This window comes from Heteronotia binoei, chromosome 8, assembly GCF_032191835.1.
Source record: "Heteronotia binoei isolate CCM8104 ecotype False Entrance Well chromosome 8, APGP_CSIRO_Hbin_v1, whole genome shotgun sequence".
In the NCBI taxonomy this organism is placed as follows: domain Eukaryota; kingdom Metazoa; phylum Chordata; class Lepidosauria; order Squamata; family Gekkonidae; genus Heteronotia; species Heteronotia binoei.
In genome coordinates this window covers 118,743,963-118,770,315 of record NC_083230.1, presented here as the reverse complement: position 1 = coordinate 118,770,315, position 26,353 = coordinate 118,743,963, and the positions used below count along the sequence as shown (strand labels likewise).

Sequence of the window (26,353 nt, the reverse complement as noted above, 5' to 3'; positions counted from 1 at the left end):
AAATGGGCCATACTTTTCATAAGAAAACATTGAACGGTTTTCCTCCTTTGGATTGCAGGAATTGCTGTGAACGGAGAGCTTGTCGGGGCCAAGCAGGCTGTAAACGAAAAGCTTCAGACCTACTTTGGGAAGATTGGGTTTGATTTCAAAAAGAAAGGCCTCAAGGTGGAAGTGAGCACCGAAGCCTTAACCCTGATGGACGGCTCTTCCAGTATTTCCCTGTCCTGGTCTGAGACAGGGAGCATCATTCGGAGAAGGTAAATTGGGGGGAGCTTCGCTATCTCTAAGCTTTCTGTCTTCCTTTTTATCCCATCCTTCTTCCACAAGAACATAAGAGAGGCCATGTTGGATCAGGCCAGTGGCCCATCCAGTCCAACACTCTGGGTCACATAAGAACAGAAGAGAAGCCATGTTGGATCAGGTCAGTGGCCCATCCAGTCCAACACTCTGTGTCACATAAGAACATAAGAGAAGCCATGTCGGATCAGGCCAATGGCCCATCCAGTCCAACACTCTGTGTCACATAAGAACACAAGAGAAGCCACGTTGGATCAGACCAATGGCCCATCCAGTCCAACACTCTGGGTCACATAAGAACATAAGAGAGGCCATGTTGGATCAGGCCAGTGGCCCATCCAGTCCAACACTCTGGGTCACATAAGAACATAAGAGAGGCCATGTTGGATCAGGCCAGTGGCCCATCCAGTCCAACACTCTGTGTCACATAAGAACATAAGAGAAGCCATGTCGGATCAGGCCAATGGCCCATCCAGTCCAACACTCTGGGTCACATAAGAACAGAAGAGAAGCCATGTTGGATCAGGTCAGTGGCCCATCCAGTCCAACACTCTGTGTCACATAAGAGAAGCCCTGTTGGATCAGGCCAGTGGCCCATCCAGTCCAACACTCTGTGTCACATAAGAACATAAGAGAAGCCCTGTTGGATCACGCCAGTGGCCCATCCAGTCCAACACTCTGTGTCACATAGGAATATAAGAGAAGCCATGTTGGATCAGGCCAATGGCCCATCCAGTCCAACACTCTGTGTCACATAAGAGAAGCCATGTTGGATCAGGCCAATGGCCCATCCAGTCCAACACTCTGTGTCACATAAGAACAGAAGAGAAGCCATGTTGGATCAGGTCAGTGGCCCATCCAGTCCAACACTCTGGGTCACATAAGAACAGAAGAGAAGCCATGTTGGATCAGGTCAGTGGCCCATCCAGTCCAACACTCTGTCACATAAGAACATAAGAGAAGCCATGTTGGATCAGGCCAGTGGCCCCTCCAGTCTGACACTCTGTGTCACATAAGAACATAAGAGAAGCCATGTTGGATCAGGCCAATGGCCCACCCAGTCCAACACTCTGTGTCACATAAGAACATAAGAGAGGCCATGTTGGATCAGGCCAGTGGCCCATCCAGTCTGACACTCTGTGTCACATAAGAACATAAGAGAAGCCATGTTGGATCAGGCCAGTGGCCCATCCAGTCCAACACTTTGTGTCACATAAGAACATAAGAGAAGCCATGCTGGATCAGGCCAGTGGCCCATCCAGTCCGACACTCTGTGTCATGTAAGAACATAAGAGAAGCCATATTGGATCAGGCCAATGGCCTCTTTAGTCCAACACTCTGTGTCACACAGTGGCCAAAACTCAGGTGCCATCAGGAGGTCCACCAGCAGGGTCATAAGAACATAAGAGAAGCCATGTTGGATCAGGTCAGTAGCGCTTTCCAGCCATGTCATCTTTTGCCGTCCCCTTCTTCTTTGGCCTTCTGTCTTTTCCAGCATCAGGGTCTTCTCCAGGGAGTGCTCCCTTCTCCTTTGGTGGCCAAAGTATTTGAGCTTCAGCATCTGACTTTCCAGGGAACAGTCTGGGTTGATTTCCCTTAGGACTGACTGGTTTGATCTTGCAGTCCAAGGGGCTCTCAAGAGTCTTCTCCAGCACCGCATCTCAAAAGCATCTATACTTCTGCGCTCGGCCTTCCTTATGGTCCAGCTCTCACAGCCATACATTTAATATGCACGATGCCAAGCCATCAGTGCAGGCTGATTTCAGAATGGTGTGACATTTAGAAAACATACCAGGAAAATACCTAATGGCACATACACATGGGGTGAAGTCATTGTGAATACTAAAGGTTTCACTCTTTTTGGACACGCAGGTGCCAAAAATTTATATATGGAAAATTTCCTTGCTTGAATGACTGGAAATTATGGCAGAGCTGTGAACTTTAAAAGCCCAAAGGAACTATGGCAAGGCTATGAATCTTAAAAAGTCCAAAGGCTCGATTGCTGAACCACACAAAATAATCTTTGTTGATGAAGACTGAAAAATATTCTTGTTGCTAAGCACAGGGGATTTTCTTACTATATATCATTAATGAAGTGGCAGAATAAATTTCTTTTATAAAGAAAGCTATAATGTCCAAAGGAAACTCCTGCCTTCGGAAGCAGTCAACCTCTGAAACCCAGTGTCAGGAGGACACATCAGGGGGAAGGCCTCAGCCTCTGTGCCCTGTTGTTGGCCGTCCAGACGAACCGGATGGTTGATGTGTGAGACAGGATGCTGGACTAGATGGACCCTCACTGGTCTGATCCAGCAGGGCTCTTCTGATGTTCTTCTGAAGGCCTCGGTCTCTGTGCCCTGTTGTTGGCTCTGCAGGGGAACTGGTTGGTCAGTGTGTGAGACAGGAGGCTGGACTAGATGGACCCTCACTGGTCTGATCCAGCAGGGATCTTCTGATGTTCTTCTGAAGGCCTCAGCCTCTGTGCCCTGTTGTTGGCCCTCCAGAGGTACTGGTTGGTCACTGTGTGAGACAGGAGGCTGGACTAGATGGACCACCGGTCTAATCCAGCAGGAATCTTCTGATGTTCTTCTGAAGGCCTCAGCCTCTGTGCCCTGTTGTTGGCCCTCCAGAGGTACTGGTTGGTCACTGTGTGAGACAGGAGGCTGGACTAGATGGACCACCGGTCTAATCCAGCAGGAATCTTCTGATGTTCTTCTGAAGGCCTCAGCCTCTGTGCCCTGTTGTTGGCCCTCCAGAGGTACTGGTTGGTCACTGTGTGAGACAGGAGGCTGGACTAGATGGACCACTGGTCTGATCCACCCACTGGGCTACTCCGTGGTTCCTCAATGGTCCATCTAACCATAACAGAGCACTACTAACAGCCTGTATCCATTTCTTTGAAACTTCCTAGACTACTCATCGTAGTGAACAGGAACAGCAATGCCACCATCGTAGTTAACGGGAACATGACCTTCACGGTTTTGCTTCACCGAGTTTGGAAGAAGCATCCGGTCAACATTGACTTCCTGGGAATCTACATTCCTCCCGAAAACCACTTCTCTTCCAGTGTCCATGGTCTTATAGGTAAAGCCCTCTGGAATTAGGAAGACAGGAGAGGCTTGTATTTTTCGAGACGTAACATCAGCCTATGAAATGGTCAAATTGCTTCTGATGTGGTGACCCTATGACTTTACAGGGCTCTTCGTACAGGGCCTACTGTAAGCTCCAGGAGGATTGGCTACATCAGGGGTGTGTGGCCTAATATTCAAACGAGGTCCTGCTAGAATTCCTTACAGGGCTCTTCTTACAGGGCCTGCTGTAAGCTCCAGGAGGATTGGCTACATCAGGGGTGTGTGGCCTAATATTCAAAGGAGGTCCTGCTAGAATTCCTTACAGGGCTCTTCGTACAGGGCCTGCTGTAAGCTCCAGGAGGATTGGCTACATCAGGGGTGTGTGGCCTAATATTCAAAGGAGGTCCTGCTAGAATTCCTTACATGGCTCTTCTTACAGGGCCTGCAGTAAGCTCCAGGAGGATTGGCTACATCAGGGGGGTGGGGCCTAATATGCAAAGGAGGTCCTGCTAGAATTCCTTACTGGGCTCTTCATACAAGGCCTACTGTAAGCTCCAAGAGGACTGGCTACATCAGGGGTGTGTGGCCTAATAGGCAAAGGAGGTCCTGCTAGAATTCCTTACAGGGCTCTTCGTACAGGGCCTGCTGTAAGCTCCAGGAGGAATGGCTGCATCAGGGGGGTGGGGCCTAAGGAGCTCCTGCTACAAAAAAACCAGAAGCCCTGATTGTGTACATTCCAAGTCAGAGACTTTGGATTCAAGCTTTAACTTGACACCTTTTCAAATTTTCCTCCGCCAGGTCAGTTCATACTTGAACCCACTGTGCATATCTACAATGAAAGGCCAGGGCAAGATCCGGAGAAACCTGAAGCCACCATGGAAGTGAAGGGCCACAAGCTCACAGTTACCAGGTAAGACACCCAAGTCACCTGCAGTGATGAGGCCAAGGTGTCCTTTTGCCAAGTCTTTTGATGCAGGGAGATTCTCTTTGAATGACCCCGGATCATTCTTGTTGCTCTCCTCTGCACCTGCTCTAATACAAGTGTCCCCAACCCCCGTGGGAAGGAAGTGGGGAGGAGGCAACGGCAGCAGCGCTTCTTCAGCAGGTTGCTCGCTGCCACCGCGGTTTTCCTCTCTGAGCAGTCAGGTTAGAACGGATAAAAGGAAGTCCTTTTTCATCCAAAGAGCGATTAACACATGGAATTCACTGCCACAGTAGGTGGTGGCAGCTGCAAGCATTGACAGCTTCAAGAGAGGATTGAATAAACATCTGGAGCAGAAGTCCATCAGTGGCTATTAGCCACAGGGTATAGATGGAACTCTCTGTCTGGGGCAAGTGATGCTCTGTATTCTTGGTGCTTGAGGAGGCACAGTGGGAGGGCTTCTAGTGTCCTGGCCCCACTGATGGACCTCCTGATGGCACCTGGGTTTTTTGGCCACTGTGTGACACAGAGTGTTCGACTGGATGGGCCATTGGTCTGATCCAACATGGCTTCTCTTATGTTCTTATGTGACACAGAGTGTTGGGCTGGATGGGCCATTGGCCTGATCCAACATGGCTTCTCTTATGTTCTTATGTGACACAGAGTGTTGGGCTGGATGGGCCATTGGCCTGATCCAACATGGCTTCTCTTGTGTTCTTATGTGACACAGAGTGTTGAACTGGATGGACCATTGGCCTGATCCAACATGACTTCTCTTATGTTCTTCTGTGACAGAGTGTTGGACTGGATGGGCCATTGGCCTGATCCAACATGGCTTCTCTTATATTCTTATGTGACACAGAGTGTTTGCCTGGGTTGGCCACTGGCCTGATCCAACATGGCTTCTCTTATGTTCTTATGTGATACAGAGTGTTGGACTTCTCTTATGGCTTCTCTTATGTTCTTATGTCTGTGGCAGTAATGCTCTGTATTCTTGGTGCTTGAGGGGGCACAGTGGGAGGGCTTCTAGTGTCCTGGCCCCACTGATGGACCTCCTGATGGCACGTGGGTTTTTTGGCCACTGTGTGACACAGAGTGTTGGACTTGATGAGCCATTGGCCTGATCCAACATGGCTTCTCTTGTGTTCTTATGACTGGCCCAAGGTCACCCAGTAAGCCTCATGCTGAGTGCACAACCCGGGCAAGTCCGACCTCATCTGACCTCAGAAGCTAAGCAGGGTTGACTCTGGCAAGTGGCTGGATGGGAGCCCTCTTTGAAACACCAGCAATCGGGAGGCAGGGGCAGAGTTGATTCAGCCACCTTCCTGAGTAGCCTCCAGCAGAAGATGAAGAAGATGACATTGGATTTATACCCCGCCCTTCACTCTGAAACAGAGACTCAGAGCGGCTCTCAATCTCCTTTATCTTCTTCCCCCCACAACAGACACCCTGTGATGTGGATGGGGCTGAGAGAGCTCTGACAGACGCTGCCCTTTCAAGGACAACTCTGTGAGAGCTATTGCTGAGCCAGGCCTTTCCAGCAGGTGCAAGCGGAGGAGTGAGGAATCAAACCCGGTTCTCCCAGATAAGAGTCCGCACACTTTACCACTACACCAAGCTTGGATTAACCACCATAAGTTGCCATCACTTCCAGGTGTACGTACACACGCACACATGGCCCATCCAGTCAAAAAAAGCTTCCCCTCCCCCCTGCTTTTACAGAATGCTGGGCTGACTGTCGAAAATATCCTACCGAGTTCGGTACAAGGTGCTGGTTATTACCTTTAAAGCCCTATATGGCCTAGGACCTGCCTACCTGAGGGACCGTCTCTTCCCACACGTTCCCCAGCGAGCACTGTGATCGGGAACTCAAAACCTCCTGGTTGTCCCCGGGCCAAAAGAAGCCCGTTTGAAAGCTACAAGGGACAGGGCCTTCTCCATAATGGCTCCATCTTGGTGGAACCAGCTGCCGGAAGAGGTAAGGGCCGTGCGGGATCTTACCCAATTCCGCAGGGCCTGTAAGACAGCCCTCTTCCGGCTGGCCCACAACTGACCGGCACTGAGTACTGAACACTGAACATCGAATTTGAATTGAGCGTAACTTAAGACCGCTGAATGATTTTAATGTTTTATGTATATAACAAATGTTTAGATTTTTAACTATAAATTATGTAATGTTAATTTGAATGCTTAATTTTATATTTTATGTTAGTTTTACATGTTGTAAGCCGCCCTGAGCCACCTATTTATTTATTTTTTTATTTTATTTATTTGGGATTTGTATCCCACCCTTCCCACAAGTGGCTCAGGGCGGCTAGTGGGAAGGGCGGGATATAAATCTCAGATAAAAAAAATCTCAGTCCAGTGCTCTAACTACTGTACCACACTTACTTTCTCGATCAGCCTACCAAATTCACAATCCATTTAACGACTGCGGTTTCACCATGCAGCAAAGAACTCTGGGAACTGCAGTTTGGGGAGGCTGCTCAGCCATTCTGTTCAGAGATGTCTGCTTCCCCCTCCCCGCTTCTTTTACAGAATGCCGGGCTGACTGTCGAAAAGCAGTTGAAGCAACTTGTGTAGACAAAACCCCCATAAAAGAAGCTTAGCATTCTTCCCGACGCCTGGCCCGTCCCTCAACTTGACTCTCTCCACCACACGTGAACTGTGGGCTCCCTTGTTCTACTGCAGCTGAATAAACAAGAGAGCTGTTTCAATAAAAGCTCCAGTTGAGAGGGGTCAAGGGGCGGAGCTCGCAAACAGAGTGGTTCACACAGAGTGCAGAAGGTTCCTTTCTGTTGTGTGTGCGGACTCCAGGGAAGACTGGAATGGGTGTTCCTACTGGGCTCACTGGAGCCATACGGACGGAGCTTGGGGATTCGGGAACAATGGGCAGGGGGATCCAAATCCCTGCTACCCTGCACCAATCACAGGCCCCCTGCTGGTTTGAATGACCCAATAGTGTGCTTGCGCGGGAGTGACTAGCCCAAGATCACCCAGCTGGTTAGGAATTGGATGGGAAGCCACCAAGGAATCACAGAATCAGAGTTGGAAGGGACCCCCAGGGTCCCTTGTCAGGGATGCTCTGGGCCAGGGGCGGCCAACGGTAGCGCTTCAGATGTTTTTTGCCTAAAACTCCCATCAGCCCCAGCCACTGGCCATGCTGGCTGAGGCTGATGGGAGTTGTAGGCAAAAAACATCTGGAGAGCTACCATTGGCCACCCCTGCTCTAGATCAGCATTTCCCATTTGCAGGGACGTGACATCAATACCTAATACCGGGTCGCCACGGGCGGCCCGACAGCCCCTCTCCCCCCTCTATTTATAAAAACAGAAGAGAAGCCATGTTGGATCAGGCCAATGGCCCACCCAGTTCAACACTCTGTGTCACATAAGAACATAAGAGAAGCCATGTTGGATCAGGCCAATGGCCCATCCAGTCCAACACTCTGTGTCACATAAGAACAGAAGAGAAGCCATGCTGGATCAGGCCAAAGGCCCACCCAGTCCAACACTCTGTGTCACATAAGAGCATAAGAGAAGCCATGTTGGATCAGGCCAATGGCCCATCCAGTCCAACACTCTGTGTCACATAAGAACAGAAGAGAAGTCATGCTGGATCAGGCCAATGGCCCATCCTGTCCAACACTCTGTGTCACATAAGAACATAAGAGAAGCCATGTTGGATCAGGCCAATGGCCCATCCAGTCCAACACTCTGTGTCACATAAGAACATAAGAGAAGCCATGTTGGATCAGGCCAATGGCCCATCCAGTCCAACACTCTGTGTCACATAAGAGCATAAGAGAAGCCATGTTGGATCAGGCCAATGGCCCATCCAGTCCAACACTCTGTGTCACATAAGAACATAAGAGAAGCCATGTTGGATCAGGCCAGTGGCCCCTCCAGTCCAACACTCTGTGTCACATAAGAACGTAAGAGAAGCCATGTTGGATCAGGCCAATGGCCCATCCTGTCCAACACTCTGTGTCACATAAGAGCAAAAGAGAAGCCATGTTGGATCAGGCCAATGGCCCATCCATTCCAACACTCGGTGTCACATAAGAGAAGCCATGTTGGATCAGGCCAATGGCCCATCCAGTCCAACACTCTGTGTCATACAGTGGCAAAAAACCCAAAAACAAGCGCCATCAGGAGGTTCACAAGTGGGGCTAGAAGCCCTCCCAATGTGCCCCCCCCCAAGCACCAAGAATACAGAGCATCACTTGCCCCAGACAGAGAGTTCCAACAATACGCTGTGGCTCATAGCCACTGATGGACCTCTGCTCCATATGTTTATCCAGTCCCCTCTTGAAGCTGTCTATGCTTGTAGCTGCCATTATCTTCGATGCTGTATGCCATGCCATGCTCCAGCCCCTGCCCCCCATGCTGCCACTGCCTGTAGCACTCTGAGAGAGCAACGGACACCGCACACTGGCCAGAATCCCTCTCTCGTCCCTCTCTGATGTCTGGAAACAGAAGGATGGGGAAAGCTCCTAGCCAGCGTGCAGTCTCAGTATCGCTCCCTGATAGTCCTTCGCCCGGACGATGATCAGGGAGCAATAGTGAGACTGCGTACTGGCCAGAAGCCCTCCCCTGTCCCTTTCTGATGTTCAGAAACACCAGAGAAGAACGGGGAAAACTCCTGGCCAGTGCACAGTGTCTGTATTGCTCTCTGTTCGGAAACATCAGAGAGGGCGGGGAAAGCTCCTAACCGGTGCATGGTGTATGTATCGCTCCCTGAGCTTCCTCCACCCTGGACCACAGGGAAAGAACCGGGCCACAGAGGAAAAAGTTTGGGAAACCTTGCTCTAGGCTGGTCCTGCATTGAGTAGGGGGTTGGACCAGGTGGCCTCTATGGTCCCTTCCAACTTTGTGATTCTAGGATTCCACGGTGCAGGCGTCCCTTCAAAGACGTGCAAATCGATTTCACCCGGAAGATATCAGAATGCATTCCAGGGAAAATACAGTTCCTCTCATTTCCTTTGGCCGCCTTCCACTGAAGTACCCTATTTCTCGTCCCATTCTCGGCTTGGTCTTCAATTTACTCCTGTGATGTTATAAATGTGTTTCTCTCCTCCTCTGCAGGGGAATCCAAAGGGATTACCGCCTGGACCGAGTGTTCGGGACTCGCGTTCAATGCTGGTTCGTGCACAACAGCGGGAAGGGCTTCCTCCACGGCCACTACCAAGATTACCTCGTCCCTACCTTATACAGCTTTCTGAACTGGCCCTGAAGGGGCATTAGGAGAGAGCCCGCCCACTGCAACCAAGCCCCGCCCCTTCCGGTCCAGACAGCTTTGCATTAATCCACTGTTGGACCCGGAGGAAAAGCTTTCCCGATAGACGAGTCCGAGCAAGCGGGCTACATCTAGCCAGCAGAGCTTGCTTTGTCCTGTGGCTACATAAGAGCCCCTCCACAACGATAGCAAAATCACATCTGTCACTATTCAGAACCATACCCAACAGTGCAGCGGGCGAAACGACAGAAAGAGAGGGGTCGAGGCAGAAAAGCAGTTGATGCCCCAATCTCGTTCACTTTTAAACTTAAGCGAAGGTGCGTTATACAGTGTAGTTCTGTTTACTGGACATTTATACCACATGCTGAAATGTAACTTAAAACAATGCAATTAAAAGAAAATTAAAAGTCTCCTGTGTTCTGCAGTTGGTCCAGAGTTCACGGAATCCTTAAACGAGGGATGGGATGGCGTAGTGGTTAGAACATCAGACCAGGAGCTGGAATGGCTGGGTTCGAATTCCTCGCTCAACCACAGAAGGCACCCCCCCCCCCCCCCGGTGACCTTGGGCCGTTGCACTATCTCAGCCTGATCTACCCTTACAAGGTTGCTGTTGTGAAGATTAAGTGGAGGGGGGAAGCCAATGTGAAAAGACGCTTTGGGTCCCCATAGTGCCTGTTGGCACTATGGCCAGGTTACGTCAAAAACATCTGTAGTGAGCTTCTCACTGTGGAAGCAGGGTGTCATGAACACGTGAAACTGCCTCATACTGAATCAAAGCACTGAATTAAGTCAGTATTGTCTACTCAGACCAAGGTCTTTCCCATCTCCTACTGCCTGATCCTTTTCACTGGGAGATGCCAGGGATTGAACCTGGGACCTTCTGCATGCCAAGCAGATGCTCTGCCACTGAGCTACAGCCCCACTTCATGGCTCTCCAGGGTCTCAGGCTGAGGTCTTTCCCATCACCTCCTACCTGGTCCTTTTTACTGGGAGATACTGGGGATTGAACCTGGGACCTTCTGCATGCCAAGCAGAGGCTCTGCCACTGAGCTACAGCCCCACTTCATGGCTCTCCAGGGTCTCAGGCTGAGGTCTTTCACATCACCTCCTGCCTGGTCCTTTTCACTGGGAGATACCGGGGATTGAACCTGGGACCTTCTGCATGCCAAGCAGAGGCTCTGCCACTGAGCTACAGCCCCACTTCATGGCTCTCCAGGGTCTCAGGCGGAGGTCTTTCCCATCACCTCCTGCCTGGCCCTTTTCACTGGGAGATACCGGGGATTGAACCTGGGACCTTCTGCATGCCAAGCAGAGGCTCTGCCCCTGAGCTACAGCCCCACTTCATGGCTCTCCAGGGTCTCAGGCGGAGGTCTTTCCCATCACCTCCTGCCTAGCCCTTTTCACTGGGAGATACCGGGGATTGAACCTGGGACCTTCTGCATGCCAAGCAGAGGCTCTGCCCCTGAGCTACAGCCCCACTTCATGGCTCTCCAGGGTCTCAGGCGGAGGTCTTTCCCATCACCTCCTGCCTGGCCCTTTTCACTGGGAGATACCGGGGATTGAACCTGGGACCTTCTGCATGCCAAGCAGAGGCTCTGCCCCTGAGCCACAGCCCCTTCCCATGGTTACGAGGTAGACAGTGTTTGCTATCATGTGTTTATTAAGTATTCAATTCTTACTTTTATCTGATGAATGGAGCTCTCAAAAGTTTATACCCTGAATATTTCGTCGGTCTTTTAAGGCAGGGGTCCTCAACCCCCGGACTGTGGACTGGTACCGACCCATGACCTGTTAGCAACCAGGCCATGGAGAGAGGCAGAGACGCTACACCTCCCCTTTCGCCCACCTGGGAGAGGCAGCCTCATAGCGAGGAGAGTACCATGCTAAGGAACAGATCCTCAAGATGCAACCTGCTTGTCTGATCCCCCGGAAACCTTCCCGGATTCTCAAGCCTCCCGGAAACAAATTCCTCCTTGTGACTGACTTGTAGCTTTTTTGGGGGGGGGGGGGGGAACCGCAAGAAATGCAAGTGACCAAGAGTTCCTCCAAGTCTCTGAAAGGGTAGCGCTTTTATGTATTACGCTTGACATCAAAAAATATCCCCGTTTACGTGAGCCGGAACAAATACTGTTCAATAGCAAAACCTCACAGAGTTCATTAAGTGGCTTCGATAGCAAGAAAGTCTTCTCGTCCAAGACTGCTTTCTTTAAAAAGACCCGGCGGCTTGCTTCTGCAAATGGATTTTTTAAAACTCCAGCGGAGGCACAGCGACGCTCACGGTTCGGGGCACCTTCAGGGCCGAATGCTTTTCAAGAGTCCATCAGCCTTTGCCGCTCACGCCCGCTTGGAGATGTCTTCGTACGGCACGCCTTCGACCCGCTGTCCCTTTAGAGGCCCCTGGAGGAGGAGGAGGTATAAAATTAAGGGAAGCCTTAAAGTAGGGGTGTTAAACTCATTTGTTATGAGGCAAAAATGAGACCTTGAGGGGCCGGGCCATGTCAGGCTGGGCCGTGTGTGTACCTCTTTTAAGATTACATAGCAGAGATATAACTTTATAAAGAACACAAACACAAATATATATATATTTAAAAACTTAACACATGCTTAAAACATTAGCACTCATTGGTCTTAAAGGTGCTTTCTTTGTATTTCTCCCATGGGATCCCGGGAACTGGGCAAAGGAAGCGCTTTCCTTCCTTCCCCAGGGATTGGGTGGGGGAAAAGCCTCAGTCAATAGAAGGAAGAGAGGCTTGCCTCAATAGCTCTGCTGTGTGATTGAGATAGCCTGGCAAAGCAAGCTGTGATGCAGAAGGAAGCAAGAGAGGGAGAAGGAAACAGACGACAGCCAGTTGCCCGGGGGCCTGATAGGAGCCCTCCGGGGGCCTGATTTGGCCCCTAAACTGCATGTTTGACACCCCTGCCTTAAAGCATAGGATGGCCGACAACTAACCAAGCTCTCTCCTTGCAGAACTGTGCAATCTCTTTTCTTTAAAGGGACCTTAAGACAGGGATGTCCCACCTTCTGGAGCCTGAGGGCATGTCGGGAATTCTGACATGGCTCCCATTCCACAGTTTGGGATTCTGACACGGCTCCCTTGGCTAAGGTCCTGATGCTAAGCAAGCTTACTTGAGAGGAAGCCTGAATTAAATTCCTACCTCGACCTCTGGGAACCACACAGTCTGTGTGAAAGAGCTGTACGTGGCTCCTGAGCCACAGTTTGGCCACCCCCTTGCCACAGGATAGCCAAGGTCAAAGTAATTTCCCCCCTTTCTCACAATATGAGAACTTGTGGACATTCAATGAAATTGCTGAGCTGGGCTAGAATGGATAGAAGGAAGTCCTTCTTCACCCCAAGGGTGATTAACACATGGAATTCACTGCCACAGGAGAAGAAGAGGAAGATATTGGATTTATATCCCGCCCTCCACTCTGAAGAGTCTCAGAGCAGCTCACAATCTCCTTTACCTTCCTCCCCCCCACAACAGACACCCTGTGAGGTAGATGAAGATATTGGATTTATATCCCACCCTCCACTCCAAAGAGTCTCAGAGCGGCTCACAATCTCCTTTACCTCCCCCCCCCCCCACAACAGACACCCTGTGAGGTAGATGAAGATATTGGATTTATATCCCACCCTCCACTCCAAAGAGTCTCAGAGCGGCTCACAATCTCCTTTACCTCCCCCCCCCCACAACAGACACCCTGTGAGGTAGATGAAGATACTGGATTTATATCCCGCCCTCCACTCCGAAGAGTCTCAGAGCGGCTCACCATCTCCTTTACCTTCCTCCCCCACAACAGACACCCTGTGAGGTGGGTGGGGCTGGAGAGGGCTCTCACAGCAGCTGCCCTTTCAAGGACAACCTCTGCCAAAGCTATGGCTGACCCAAGGACATTCTAGCAGCTGCAAGTGGAGGAGTGGGGAATCAAACCTGGTTCTCCCAGATAAGAGTCTGCACACTTAACCACTACACCAAACTGGTGGTGGCCACAACAAAAAGAAAAAACTCTCCGTGTAAAATGCATTTTAACTTGTGAATAATAAAGATCAAAATACAAAACGAATCTTATCAGTGCATATCACCGTTAAAACCTCATAAGTTACTCAATGCTCCCACTGTCCTTATGTGGCTGAAAACCACTAAATTACATTCAGTCCAGTTTTAAAAGTGGGTGGTCCAACGGAGAACCGGTCCGCTTTGCAAGCCGTTTCAGATCTCAAATCCTTCTTCTAGGGACCATTCTGATGGGTATTGTACAGTTTTCCAGGTCCAGTAGTGCCAAATAAATTCCTAGCTTTCTCTAATTAGCACGCATAACAGTGGGAACGCCATAGTAAGTACTATCCTTATTAGCAATGCAGGAGGTGGCGGCAGCTACAAGCATACACAACTTCAAGAGGAGACTGGATAAGCATATGGAGCAGAGGTCTATCAGTAGCTATTAGCCACAGCATATCGATGGAACTCTCTGTCTGGGGCAGTGATGCTCTGTATTCTTGGTACTTGGGGGGGGGCACAGTGGGATGACTTCTAGTGTCCTGGCCCCACTGATGGACCTCCTGATGGCCCCTGGGTTTTTTGGCCACTGTGTGACACAGAGTGTTGCACTGGATGGGCCATTGGCCTGATCCAACATGGCTTCTCTTATGTTCTTATGTGACACAGAGTGTTGCATGGGATGGGCCTTTGGCCTGATCCAGCATGGCTTCTTTTATGTTCTTATGTGACACAGAGTGTTGGACTGGATGGGCCTTTGGCCTGATCTAACATGGCTTCTCTTATGTTCTTATGTGACACAGAGTGTTGGACTGGATGGGCGATTGGCCTGATCCAACATGGCTTCTCTTATGTTCTTATGTGACACAGAGTGTTGGACTGGATGGGCCACTGGCCTGATCCAACATGGCTTCTCTTATGTTCTTATGTGACACAGACTGGAGGGGCCATTGGCCTGATTCAACATGGCTTCTCTTACATTCTTAAAGGAGACTTACCGATTCAATGAGTATCGTTGCTGAAAACGTCTTCTCGTTTATGCCTTCTAAAGTAGCTTCGTTTCCCTTGTAGCCCCCATTTAAAACCAGCACCTTTTTGCCTGAAACATAGAGGAACAGAACATAAATATTACTTATTTCGATTACAGTTCTGCCACCTCTTCAGGCTCCTGCGCAAAGCAGCCTGCAATTAAAAGAATATAAAAATACAAAACAAGCCACTGGATGTAGCATAGAAACGATCCATAAAACAGAAGCAAGCTGGTAAGAATAAAAAGACCTATTTAAAAGCCTGGGTAAAAAAAAATGTGTTTTAGCCTGGTGCCTAAAGGAAAATAAAGCAGGCACCAAGCGAGCTGTGTTCCGACAGCGAGGAGCTACCACAAAAAAGACCCCGTCTCTAACTGCCACCTGCCTCACCTTTAAAGGTGAGGACACAGAGAGGCAGATTGGTGGGCCGGATAAAGTCTACCATCCGAATGGTACCAGCATGCTCAAAACTTCCTTAGCTCTGCTCTCCAAATCTCTATGCCACCAGAGGTTCTGGGGATTCAGTCAGCATTTTCTGCTAGCGAAGCTACTCTTCCAACTCTTCATCCCTTGGAAGTTTTCTCATCTGGCATCGGCGGGGTTTTTTTTGTAGCAGGAACTCCTTTGCCTATTAGGCCACACACCCATGATGTAGCCAATCCTCCAAGAGCTTACAGAGCTCTTCTCACAGGGCCTACTGGAAGCTCCAGGAGAATTGGCTACATCAGGGGTGTGTGGCTTAATAGGCAAAGGAGGTCCTGCTACACACACACAAAAAAAGCCCTGGTTTCAGATATTGGCAGAGCACGTCTATCTTTGAAAGAAATCCACATCGGAGAAACCAGGGCTTTTTTGTGTGTGTGTAGCAGGAACTCCTTTGCATATTAAGCCACACCCTCCTGATGTAGCCAATCCTCCTGGAGTTTACAGTAGGCCCTGTATGAAGAGCCCTGGAAGCTCTTGGAGGATTGGCTACATCAGGGGGTGTGGCCTAATATGCAAAGCAGTTCCTCCTACAAAAAAAAAGCCCTGGCTCAGATAAATCAATGTGGGCAGATCTCATACAGATTGGACCAGGGCTTTTTGTAGCAAGAATTCCTTTGCATATCCTCCTGGGGCTTACAGTAGGCCCTGGACTAAGAGCCCTGTAAGCTCTTGGAGGATTGGCTACATCGGGGGGGGGGTGTGGCCCAGTGGTGGAATTCTAGCAGGACCTCCTTTGCATATTAGGCCACCCCCCCCCCCCGATGTAGCCAATCCTCCTGGAGCTTCCAGGAGGCCCTGGACTAAGAGCCCTTTAAGCTCTTGGAGGATTGGCTACATCAGGGGGGCCTAGTAGGCAAAGGAGTTCCTGCTACAAAAAAGCCCTGAGCATCGGGAAACTGGAGTTTGGGACTCACTTTCCCACAAGTACAAGCTGGCTGACAACTATCCCTCTTGCATTCACGCAGCACATGATGTCGCTCTTGTTCATGTGACTCTTTTAGATTCGTTGGGCTCTGCCTAACCCAAAATATGAGTTCGAGATGGTGATGCCAATGAACGCCACTAGTTACTCGAAAGAAATAGGGATTTGCTTGGAAGCCACATTGTGGGAGAGTTCCAGATTGGCTACCGGTTCGAGTGTCATGCCAGGAGACGTCACAGGCCTATCGTTTGAGCAAAAGCAGGTCAACTGACCCTGGTATAAGCACCCCAAATATTCTGCCTTCAAGCCAAATACGGGAGTCTGCAGCTCTATGAAGAATGAGCAAATGCTCTCCTTTGGAGCCTCAACAAACCTGTGTAAGTCCCTGAGCATCATTTCAGCAAGCTCTGGGAAGGTTCTCAAACCAGCAACCAACAACTGACACAGAAGCTCTTTACGTATTGCTAACTAGTGGTGGTGGAAAGCACTGTCAAGTGGCAGCCGCCTCAGAGCAACTCTATAAGGCTGGGGTGTCAAATGTGCAGCCCGTGGGTCAGAGCAGGCCCCTGGAGGGCTCCTATCAGGCCCGCGAGCAAGTCTGCTTCCTTCTCCCTCTCCCCCTCGCTTCCTTCCGCATCACGGTTTGCTTTGCCAGGATTTCTCAATCACACAGCAGAGCTACAGAGCAAAACCTCCCTTTTCTCCATCGGCTGAGGCTCCCCTCTTGGGGAGGAAAAGGAGGGCAGAGAGAGAGCTTCCTTTAATACTGACCACAACACTGCAAGAGCGCTAACAGTTTAAAAACGTTTTATTTGGGGTTTTTTTTTAAAAATAAAATATTTTTAATTGTGTTTGTCTGTGTCCTTTATAAAGTTTTTATCTCCACGCTACCTGGCATTACGTTTTATGACATGCGCAGCCTGGCTCGACAAAGTCTCGTTTGTGTCAGATCCGGACCTCATAACAAATTAGTTCAATGCCCCTGCTATAAGGTTTTCAGGGCAAGAGATGTTCAAAGGAGGAGGGACGGTGGCTCAGTGGTAGAGCATCTGCTTGGTAAGCAGAAGGTCCCAGGTTCAATCCCTGGCATCTCCAACTAAAAAGGGTCCAGGCAAGTAGGCGTGAAAAACCTCAGCTGGAGACCCTGGAGAGCCGCTGCCAGTCAGGGGAGGGACGCTGGCTCAGTGGTAGAGCATCTGCTTGATAAGCAGAAAGTCCCAGGTTCAATCCCTGGCATCTCCAACTAAAAAGTGTCCAGGCGAGTAGGCGTGAAAAACCTCCGCTTGAGACCCTGGAGAGCCGCTGCCAGTCTGAGTAGACAATACTGACTTTGATGGACCGAGGGTCTGATTCAGTATAAGGTAGCTTCGTATGTTCATAGCTGGGCTGGAGCCAGCAGACTACTTCCGGTAAGGGTGGCGCACAATCCCCAGCGTGGAGAGCAGGGATGGGAGCAAACCAGCTCGCGAATGAAAATTTCATCACGAATATTGTCCAGTTTGTGGCGCACGAAATGATGTTCGCAAACTCAAGAACGGCCAGGAACTTCTGCAAACTTTGATGCGGTTCGTGGCCGTTCGCGAAGAGCAGAAAGCAGGGGTTTAAATGGCTCTGAGCTATTTAAATCCTTGCTCTCTGCTCTTCATGAGAAACAGCTGAGCAGTGGGGAGCTTGGGGCCATCTAAACCCCTGCTTTCTGCTCCCCATGAAACACTGTGAAAACTGCTCCAATTCTGCTGACTCCAAGCCATTTAAACCTCTGCTTTTTGCTCCCTGCCAAAAGCAGCTGGGAGCACAAAGCAGGGGTTTAAACTTTAAACAGCTCACAAGCGGATTTGGTTTGTGAATCGGCCTATCAGGTTGCGGTTCGGTTCCTGGTGTGGTCACAAACCAAAGGGCAAAAAATGTGGGGCGCACCCGACCCTAATAGGGAGCCCCTCCCTGTCTTCAGCAGAAGCCTCCCTCCAGGGGAACAAGTTCTGCCACTAACAAGCAAGGTGTGCTGGATCCAAATAGTTCAGGGACGGCCAAACAGCAGCTTGGGAGCCACATGTGGCTATTCCACACATATTGTGTGGCTCTTGAAGCTCCACCAGTTTGGTGCTGTGGTTAAGTGCGCGGACTCTTATCTGGGAGAACCGGGTTTGATTCCCCACTCCTCTACTTGCACCTGCTGGAATGGCCTTGGGTCAGCCAGAGCTCTCTTATCTGGGAGAACCGGGTTTGATTCCCCACTCCTCCACTTGCAGCTGCTGGAATGGCCTTGGGTCAGCCAGAGCTCTCTTATCTGGGAGAACCAGGCTTGATTCCCCACTCCTCCACTTGCAGCTGCTGGAATGGCCTTGGGTCAGCCAGAGCTCTCTTATCTGGGAGAACCGGGTTTGATTCCCCACTCCTCCACTTGCAGCTGCTGGAATGGCCTTGGGTCAGCCAGAGGTCTCTTATCTGGGAGAACCGGGTTTAATTTCCCACTCCTCCACTTGCAGCTGCTGGAATGGCCTCGGGTCAGCCATAGCTCTCTTATCTGGGGGAACCGGGTTTGATTCCCCACTCCTCCACTTGCACCTGCTGGAATGGCCTTGGGTCAGCCATAGCTCTCTTATCTGGGGGAACCGGGTTTGATTCCCCACTCCTCCACTTGCAGCTGCTGGAATGGCCTTGGGTCAGCCAGAGCTCTCTTATCTGGGAGAACCGGGTTTAATTTCCCACTCCTCCACTTGCAGCTGCTGGAATGGCCTTGGGACAGCCAGAGCTCTCTTATCTGGGGGAACCGGGTTTGATTCCCCACTCCTCCACTTGCAGCTGCTGGAATGGCCTTGGGTCAGCCAGAGCTCTCTTATCTGGGAGAACCGGGTTTAATTCCCCACTCCTCCACTTGCAGCTGCTGGAATGGCCTTGGGACAGCCAGAGCTCTCGTAGGAGTTTTCCTTGAAAGGGCAGCTGCTCAGCTCCACCCACCTCACAGGGTGTCTGTTGTGGGGGGGGGGGGGGAGGTAAAGGAGATTATGACTGCCCTGAGATTCTGAGATTCAGAGTATAGGGCGGGATATAAATCCAATAACATCTTCTTCCACCACCTTCCTCAGCTGGCTTGGAGAAGGCATTTGTCTCTTTAAATTGCTTCTCCAAGCCAAGCCACCTGGCAGTTTGGAAAATGCACTGAAAGTTAAAGTTGCTTTCTTTCCACCTCTCCTTCCCCCCAAATCTATTTGCTCCCTTCCTTCCTGCTCTCGATAATCTGAAGTTTATTCCATGTGGCTCTTATGTGAAGCAAATTTGACCACCCTTGAACGAGTCACTTCCCCAAAACTAGTTATTACCTAAATGGCCTCACAAAGTACCAGACACCTGAATAATGTGGAAATATTTCAGAGCGACTCATCCCCCACCCACCTCCACCCAGCTTGCAAGACGGTTTACCTGGTGCTGGAATTACTGTTTCCAGATGGGTCTGGTCGAGTTTCAGTTTGTCTCCGGAATCGATACATTTGACGACGGCTGTGTATTTGTTGATCACCTCCTGTCAAAGACCCGCATGTTTAGTAAAGAAAACCATCATCATAAGAACATCAGTAGAGCCCTGCTGGAAAAGTCCATCTAGTCCAGCATCCCAGCTCACACAGTGGTCAACAAGGTCCTCTGGACAGCCAACAACAGGGCATAGAGGCCGAGGCCTTCCCTGATGCTGCCTCTTGGCTCTGGGATTCAGAGGTTTATCGCCTCTGAATGTGGAGGCTCCCCTCAGCCACCATGGCTACTAGCCACTGATAAGACTTCCATAAATCTATTCAGGGCTCTTTTCCTAGCAGGAGCTCCTCTGCATATTAGGCCACCCCCCCCCCTGAGGTAGCCAATCCTCCTGGAGCTTATAGAAGGCCCTGTACGAAGAGCCCTGTAAGGAATTCTAGCAGGACCTCCTTTGCCTATTAGGCCACACACCCCTGATGTAGCCAATCCTCCTGGAGCTTCCAGCAGGCCCTGTACGAAGAGCCCTGTAAGGAATTCTAGCAGGACCTCCTTTGCCTATTAGGCCACACACCCCCTGATGTAGCCAATCCTCCTGGAGCTTCCAGCAGGCCCTGTACGAAGAGCCCTGTAAGGAATTCTAGCAGGACCTCCTTTGCCTATTAGGCCACACACCCCTGATGTAGCCAATCCTCCTGGAGCTTCCAGCAGGCCCTGTATGAAAAGCCCTCTAAGCTCTTGGAGGATTGGCTACATCAGGGGGCGTGGCCTAATCTCAGGGGTGGAATTCTAGCAGGAGCTCCTATGCATATTAGGCCACCCCTCCACCCGTTGTAGCCAATCCCCCTGAAGCTTACAGTAGGCCCTGTACTAAGAGCCCTCTAAGCTCTTGGAGGATTGGCTACATCAGGGGGGCTTGGCCTAATATGCAGAGGAGCTCCTGCTAGAAAAAGAGCCCTGAATCTATTGATAGACTTCATGGATCCGTTGAATCCTCTTTGAAAGTTGTTTGCATCCTCTGGCAGCAAATTCCACATTTTAATCGCCAGTTTGGTGTAGTGGTTAAGTGTGCAGACTCTTATCTGGGAGAGCCGGGTTTGATTCCCCACTCCTCCACTTGCAGCTGCTAGCATGGCCTTGGGTCAGCCATAGCCCTGGCAGAGGTTGTCCTTGAAAGGGCAGCTGCTGTGAGAGCCCTCTCCAGCCCCACCCACCTCACAGGGTGTCTGTTGTGGGGGAGGAAGGTAAGATTGTGAGCCGCTCTGAGACTCTTCGGAGTGGAGGGCGGGATATAAATCCAATATCTTCATCTACCTCACAGGGTGTCTGTTGTGGGGGAGGAAGGTAAAGGAGATTGTGAGCCACTCTGAGACTCTTCGGAGTGGAGGGCGGGATATAAATCCAATATCTTCATCTACCTCACAGGGTGTCTGTTGTGGGGGAGGAAGGTAAAGGAGATTGTGAGCCAGTCTGAGACTCTTCAGAGTGGAGGGCAGGATATAAATCCAATCTCTTCTTCTTCTTCTTGTCTAAATTAGGATTTCCTTTTGTCTGTTCTGAACCTACTGTCCATCAGCTTCGTTGGATGCCCTCAAGTTCTAGTCTTTGGGAAGAGGGAGGAAAAAGTTCTCTGTCAACTCTCTTCATCCCATGGGTAGTGTTATAACCCTCTCTCATGGCTGTGAAAGCTTGTTGGGTGACTTTTGGTCCAGGTCACACACACGCCGTCTAATCTACCTCACAGGGTTGTTGTGAGGATAATACGAAAAAGAAGAGAACGATGCGAGTCACTTTGGGTTTCCATTGTGGAGAACGGTGGGAAGAAACAACATCAACAAGAAGAAGAAGAAGAAGCAGCTGACCATTGACAAGAACATCAGTCAGGAATCTTTTAACCCCCGGGACAAGGAGCCAAGAATGAGGAAACACTAAGTCAGGAGTGGCCAAACTGTGGCTCATGAGATGCATGTTGGCTCTTTCACACATGTTGCGTTGCTCTGGGGGCCCCCATCATTTCTCTCTTTAAATCACTTCTCCAAGCCAAGCCAGCCAGTGGCTTGCAGAATGCGTTTAAAGTTGCTTTCTTTCCACCTCTCCCTCCTCCCCATCTATTTTCCTTCCTTCCTTCCCTCCCTCCCTCCCTCCTTCCTTCCTTCCCTCCCTCCTTCCTTCCTTCCCTCCTTCCTTCCCTCCCTCCTTCCTTCCCTCCCTCCTTCCTTCCCTCCCTCCTTCCCCTCCCTCCTTCCAGTTTTCAACCATCTGACGTTCATGCCTTACGGCTCTCAAACATCTGACGTTTCTTCTACGTGGCTGTTACGTTAAGCAAGTTTGGCTACCCCTGGACTAAAGCGGCAATTTTTCTCATGAGTTTCTATGCAGAAACAAACAGTCGTGACGCCATTTGGAAGCAGTGGCGCAAAACTCCCCCACCCCCCTCCGCAATCATTCTTGTGAGGGGCAACAAGGTATATGCAAAGGGAAACATCCTGAATAATCAAGGGGCGGGAGATAGGCAACAGGGCAAATCCACTGAACGTCTCCAAACAGCGTCTTCCAGTGCACTACAGCAGCGATGGTCAATGGTAGCTCTCCCGATGCTTTTTGCCTACAACTCCCATCAGCCCCAGCCATTAGCCACGCTGGCTGGGGCTGATGGGAGTTGTAGGCAAAAAGCATCGGGAGAGCTACCACTGGCCACCCCTGCACTATATGTTTAGGTGCCTCTCAGCACCGGTGCTGTTGAGGGACAGGAGAATGCTGTCTCCACGTGGGCAATGAAAGCTGCTTCCACATGGGCAATTCATAGCATAGTCCAGGGGTGTCAAACTAATTTGTTGTGAGGGCCGGATCAAACATAAATGAGACTTTGTTGGTCTGGGCCGTGCTGGGCCACGTGTGTACCTATTTAACAATAGGGTAACAGAGATATAAACTTTTTAAAGACACAAGCATGACTAAAGATTTTTTTTAAAAAAATTAAAATAAAACATGCTCAAAACATTAGCACGTGTTGTTCTTAAAGGTTCTCTCTTTGTATTTCTCCCCTGGGATCCAGGGAGCTGGGCAAAGGAAGCTCTGGCGCTTCCCCATCCCCCTCCAGGGGACCAGGGGGAGGAGTAGAGCCTGTAGCTCTGCTGTGTGATTGAGCAGGCCTCGCAAAACAAGTTAAGATGCAGAAGGAAGGAAGAGAGAGGGAGAAGGAAGCAGATAACAGCCAGTTGCTCGGGGGCCTGATAGGAGCCCTCAGGGAGCCTGATTCCGCCCTTGAGCCCCATGTTTGACACCCCAGGCCGTAGTCCTAGGCAGAGATACCACAGTCTAAGCTCCTTGATTTCAACTGGCTTCAAATGGAGTTAACCTTGCATAGGGATCCAGACCCTGAAAGCAGCTCAGATGTGGATTTGAACCCAGTCCTTGCTGATTCAGCACTGGACGTACTGTAGGAGTTAAGGTCAAACTGGGATCTGGGAGACCTGGATTCTGATCCCCTCTCTGCCATGGAAGCTCGCTGCATCACCTTGGGCCTCTCACTTTCTTGGTCCAGCCTACCTTGCAGGGTTGTTGCTTCAAGGTTAAATGATGGAGGGGGAGAACGATGTGAGCTGCTTCAGGCCCCCACCGGGAAGACGTGGGGTATAAACAGAGCTTTTTCTGAGCAAAAACTCACATGAGCGTCATTCCGGCTGGCTTGGTGACGGGGCGTGTGGCCTAACATGCAAATGAGTTCCTGCTCGTTTTTCCCCCCTACAAAAAAAGCCCTGCATGAAACAATGGTGATGTCAGGGGGTGTGACCTAATATGCAAATGAGTTCCTGCTGGGCTTCTTCTACAAAAAAGACAAAAAGTCCTGTGTGAAACAATGGTGATGTCAGAGGGTGTGGCCTAGCACACAAATGAGTCCCTGCTGGTGTAGAGTAGTTTGGTGTAGTGGTTAAGCACGTGGACTCTTATCTGGGAGAACCAGGTATGATTCCCCACTCCTCCACTTGCACCTGCTGGAATGGCCTTGGGTCAGCCATAGCTCTGGCAGAGGTTGTCCTTGAAAGGGCAGCTGCTGTGAGAGCTCTCTCAGCCCCACCCACCTCCCAGGGTGTCTGTTGTGGGGGAGGAAGGTAAAGGAGATTATGAGCTGCTCTGAGACTTTGAGGTTTGGAGTGGAGAGCAGGGTATAAATCCAATATCATCATCATCATCATCAAAAAAGGCCCCGAGTATAAACATCTAAATAAATGAGCGAGTTTGTCCCGATTCACTTGACGCCCAGGGGAACGTGGACCTCCGCTCGACAAAACCCAACTGCTTTAACCAAACCCAAAATGTCTCTCCTCCCCCTTAGGCAACCAGCTCATCGGGAGGTAAACAGCACTCACCTTAACGACTGCCTTCTTTTTATGGTATTTCTCACCAAGTTTCTTCGTAATGATTTTCACCACAATCTCCTGGAAGAAAGAGAAAGCGGAGAGGGAGATTTTAGAGTGCATCACAGGCACCCTGACCTGGACGGCCCAGCCTAGCCCGCTCTCATCAGATCTTGGAAGTGAAGCAGGGTCGGCCCTGGGGCGGACTTGGATGGGAGACCCCCAAGGAAGTCAAGGGTTGCGACGCAGAGGCAGGCAAGGGCAAAGCACCTCTGAATGTCTCTTGCCAAGAAAACCAGTAGGTCTGCTGGAATTTGAGGACACTGGCCAGCCCCAGTTCACACATATTCAGCCCACAAACATTCCCTGCAGTCGCCTCACACAGCTATCCAAAGGGCATGAGACCACAGTGGTTGTTTCCTCAACAATTTTCCTACCTACCTACCTTCCTCCCTCCCTCCAACCCTCTCTCCCTCTCCCCCTAACCTTCTCTCTCTCCCTCCCTTCCACCCTCTCTCCCTCCCACTCCCCCTCCCCCTCTCTCCAACCCTCCCTCTCTCCAACCCTCTCTCCCTCCAACCCTCTCTCCCTCCAACTCTCTCTCCCTCTCACCCACCCACCCTCCCTGCCTCTCACCCTCCAACCCCCTCTCCCACCCATCCCCTCTCCCTCCCCCCAACCCTCCCTCCCACCCTCTCTCCCTCCCTCCCACCCTCCTTCTCTCCCTCCCACCCACCCTCCCTCTCTCCATCCCTCCCACCCTCTCTCCCTCCCACCCTCCCTCCCTCAACAGCTGTGTAGGGCAATGCAGCTGCAGCCAGTGTTCCCTCTAAGGTGAGTTAGTGTGAGCTAGCTCAGTTTTTTAGCCTACAGCTCACAGGTTTTTGCCTTAGCTCAGGAAGGAGGGACCCAGAGCAAACTAATGTATGCCGTAGCTCACAACTGTAATGCCGGTAGCCCACAAAGTAGAATTTTTGCTCACAAGATTCCGTAGCTTAGAGGGAGCACTGGATAAGACCAACCCTGCTGAGTCAGGCCTATGTAAAAATTTCAGCTTCAAGAGGACCAGGGGTGGCATTCTAGCAGGAGCATATTAGGCCACACACACCCTGATGCAGCCAATCCTACGAGAGCTTACAAGGCTCTTTTTTTAAGCTCTTAGAGGATTGGCTACATCAGGGGTGTGTGGCCTAATATGTAAAGGAAAAGGAAAGGAAAGGTCCCCTGTGCAAGCAGCAGTCATTTCCGACTCTGGGGTGACATCGCTTTCACAACGTTTTCACGGCAGACTTTTTATGGGGTGGTTTGCCATTGCCTTCCCCAGTCATCTACGCTTCCCCCCCAATAAGCTGGGGACTCATTTGACCGACCTCGGAAGGATGGAAGGCTGAGTCAACTTTGGGCCAGCTACCTGAATCCAGCTTCCACCGGAATCGAACTCAGGTCGTGAGCAGAGAGTTCAGACCACAGTACTGCTGCTTTACAACTCTGCGCCACGGGGCCACTACAATATGCAAAGGAGCTCCTGCTAAAATTCCACCCCTGAAGAGGACAAAACCAGGGGTTTTTTTTACCCTGGATAAAGAGGTGCTGGAACTCTTAAGAGGGAAATGAAGGAGAAACACATGGGTGCCCCCTTGTGAACTTTTAAACATTTTTTTGAGAATTTTGTTTCCACAAAGAGGTTCCGGAACTCCATTCTGCCACATTCCCCCAGGGGGAAAAAAGCCCTGGACAAAACCATCCCTCAAAAGTCCTTATAGGTGACTCATTCAAATTCATCAAAGTCTTCTGCTTACTGTCAAATGCGCCCGGGTAGCTTTCGACTAGGTCAGGAGCAGGCAAACTTGCTTAATGTAAGAGCCACAACGAATAAATATTTGAGAGCCACAAGATATGAATGTCAGACGTTTTAAGAGCTGAAAGACATGAACATCAGATGTTTGAGAGCCACAAGATAGATGGATGGATGGAAGGAAGGCAGGAAGGAGGGCAGGCAGGCAAATAGAGGGGGAGAGGTGGAAAGACAGCAACTTTAACTTTAAATGTATCCTCTAGCTCAGTTGACTTGGAGAAGTGATTTAAAAAGACAAATGCCTTCTCGAAGCTGGCTGACACGGCGGTGGGGCTTCAAGAGCCACACAACATGTGTGAAAGAGCCACATGTGGCTCCCTAGCCACAGTTTGGCCACCACTGGACGAGGTTATCAGCAACTGTGTGTCTTGAGCTCAAATCTGATCGCTGGAGGAGCACCAAATGTGGAGGCACTTAACATGTTTCTTTCTTTCTTTTCTCTGCTCCTCTGACCCACGGGTTCTTGAGAAGTATCAATCAACCCCAACTAGAAATAAAAGGGAGAAAGGAGGAATAACGGACAGGCTATGCCACATCAGAGAAGACGTCTTGTCACAGGCTGCCCAAGGTCTCATGGCCTGAACAAGGAATTTAGCTACGTTGACAGGGTAATTGCTGGCCTAGAGAATCCATTAAAGGCTTGGCAACTGGAGTTATCTAGAGGAAGCTCATTTTGCTGCTAAACAAGCCGTCTGATCCAGGGGGCTCCAACTCA

At 50.4% G+C, this 26,353-nt stretch overlaps 2 protein-coding genes across 2 annotated transcripts in view; one reads left to right on the top strand and one right to left on the bottom strand.

The window, feature by feature from the left end:
- Positions 1-9,935, top strand: part of ITIH2 (inter-alpha-trypsin inhibitor heavy chain 2) — a 73,254-nt gene extending 63,319 nt beyond the window's left edge. The window contains exons 20-23 of the mRNA XM_060245972.1: positions 59-257; positions 3,206-3,378; positions 4,164-4,275; positions 9,375-9,935. Of these exons, the coding sequence (XP_060101955.1) occupies positions 59-257; positions 3,206-3,378; positions 4,164-4,275; positions 9,375-9,522 (632 nt within the window). The 3' untranslated portion in view covers positions 9,523-9,935. The remainder of the gene's footprint in view (positions 1-58; positions 258-3,205; positions 3,379-4,163; positions 4,276-9,374) is intronic.
- Positions 9,936-11,565: 1,630 nt separating this feature from the next.
- The window catches only part of KIN (Kin17 DNA and RNA binding protein), a 39,416-nt gene continuing 24,628 nt past the window's right edge, over positions 11,566-26,353 (bottom strand). Inside the window, exons 10-13 of the mRNA XM_060245967.1 lie at positions 23,796-23,864; positions 19,381-19,480; positions 14,523-14,623; positions 11,566-11,922 (exon numbers count right to left, since the gene is read on the bottom strand). Of these exons, the coding sequence (XP_060101950.1) occupies positions 11,860-11,922; positions 14,523-14,623; positions 19,381-19,480; positions 23,796-23,864 (333 nt within the window). The 3' untranslated portion in view covers positions 11,566-11,859. The remainder of the gene's footprint in view (positions 11,923-14,522; positions 14,624-19,380; positions 19,481-23,795; positions 23,865-26,353) is intronic.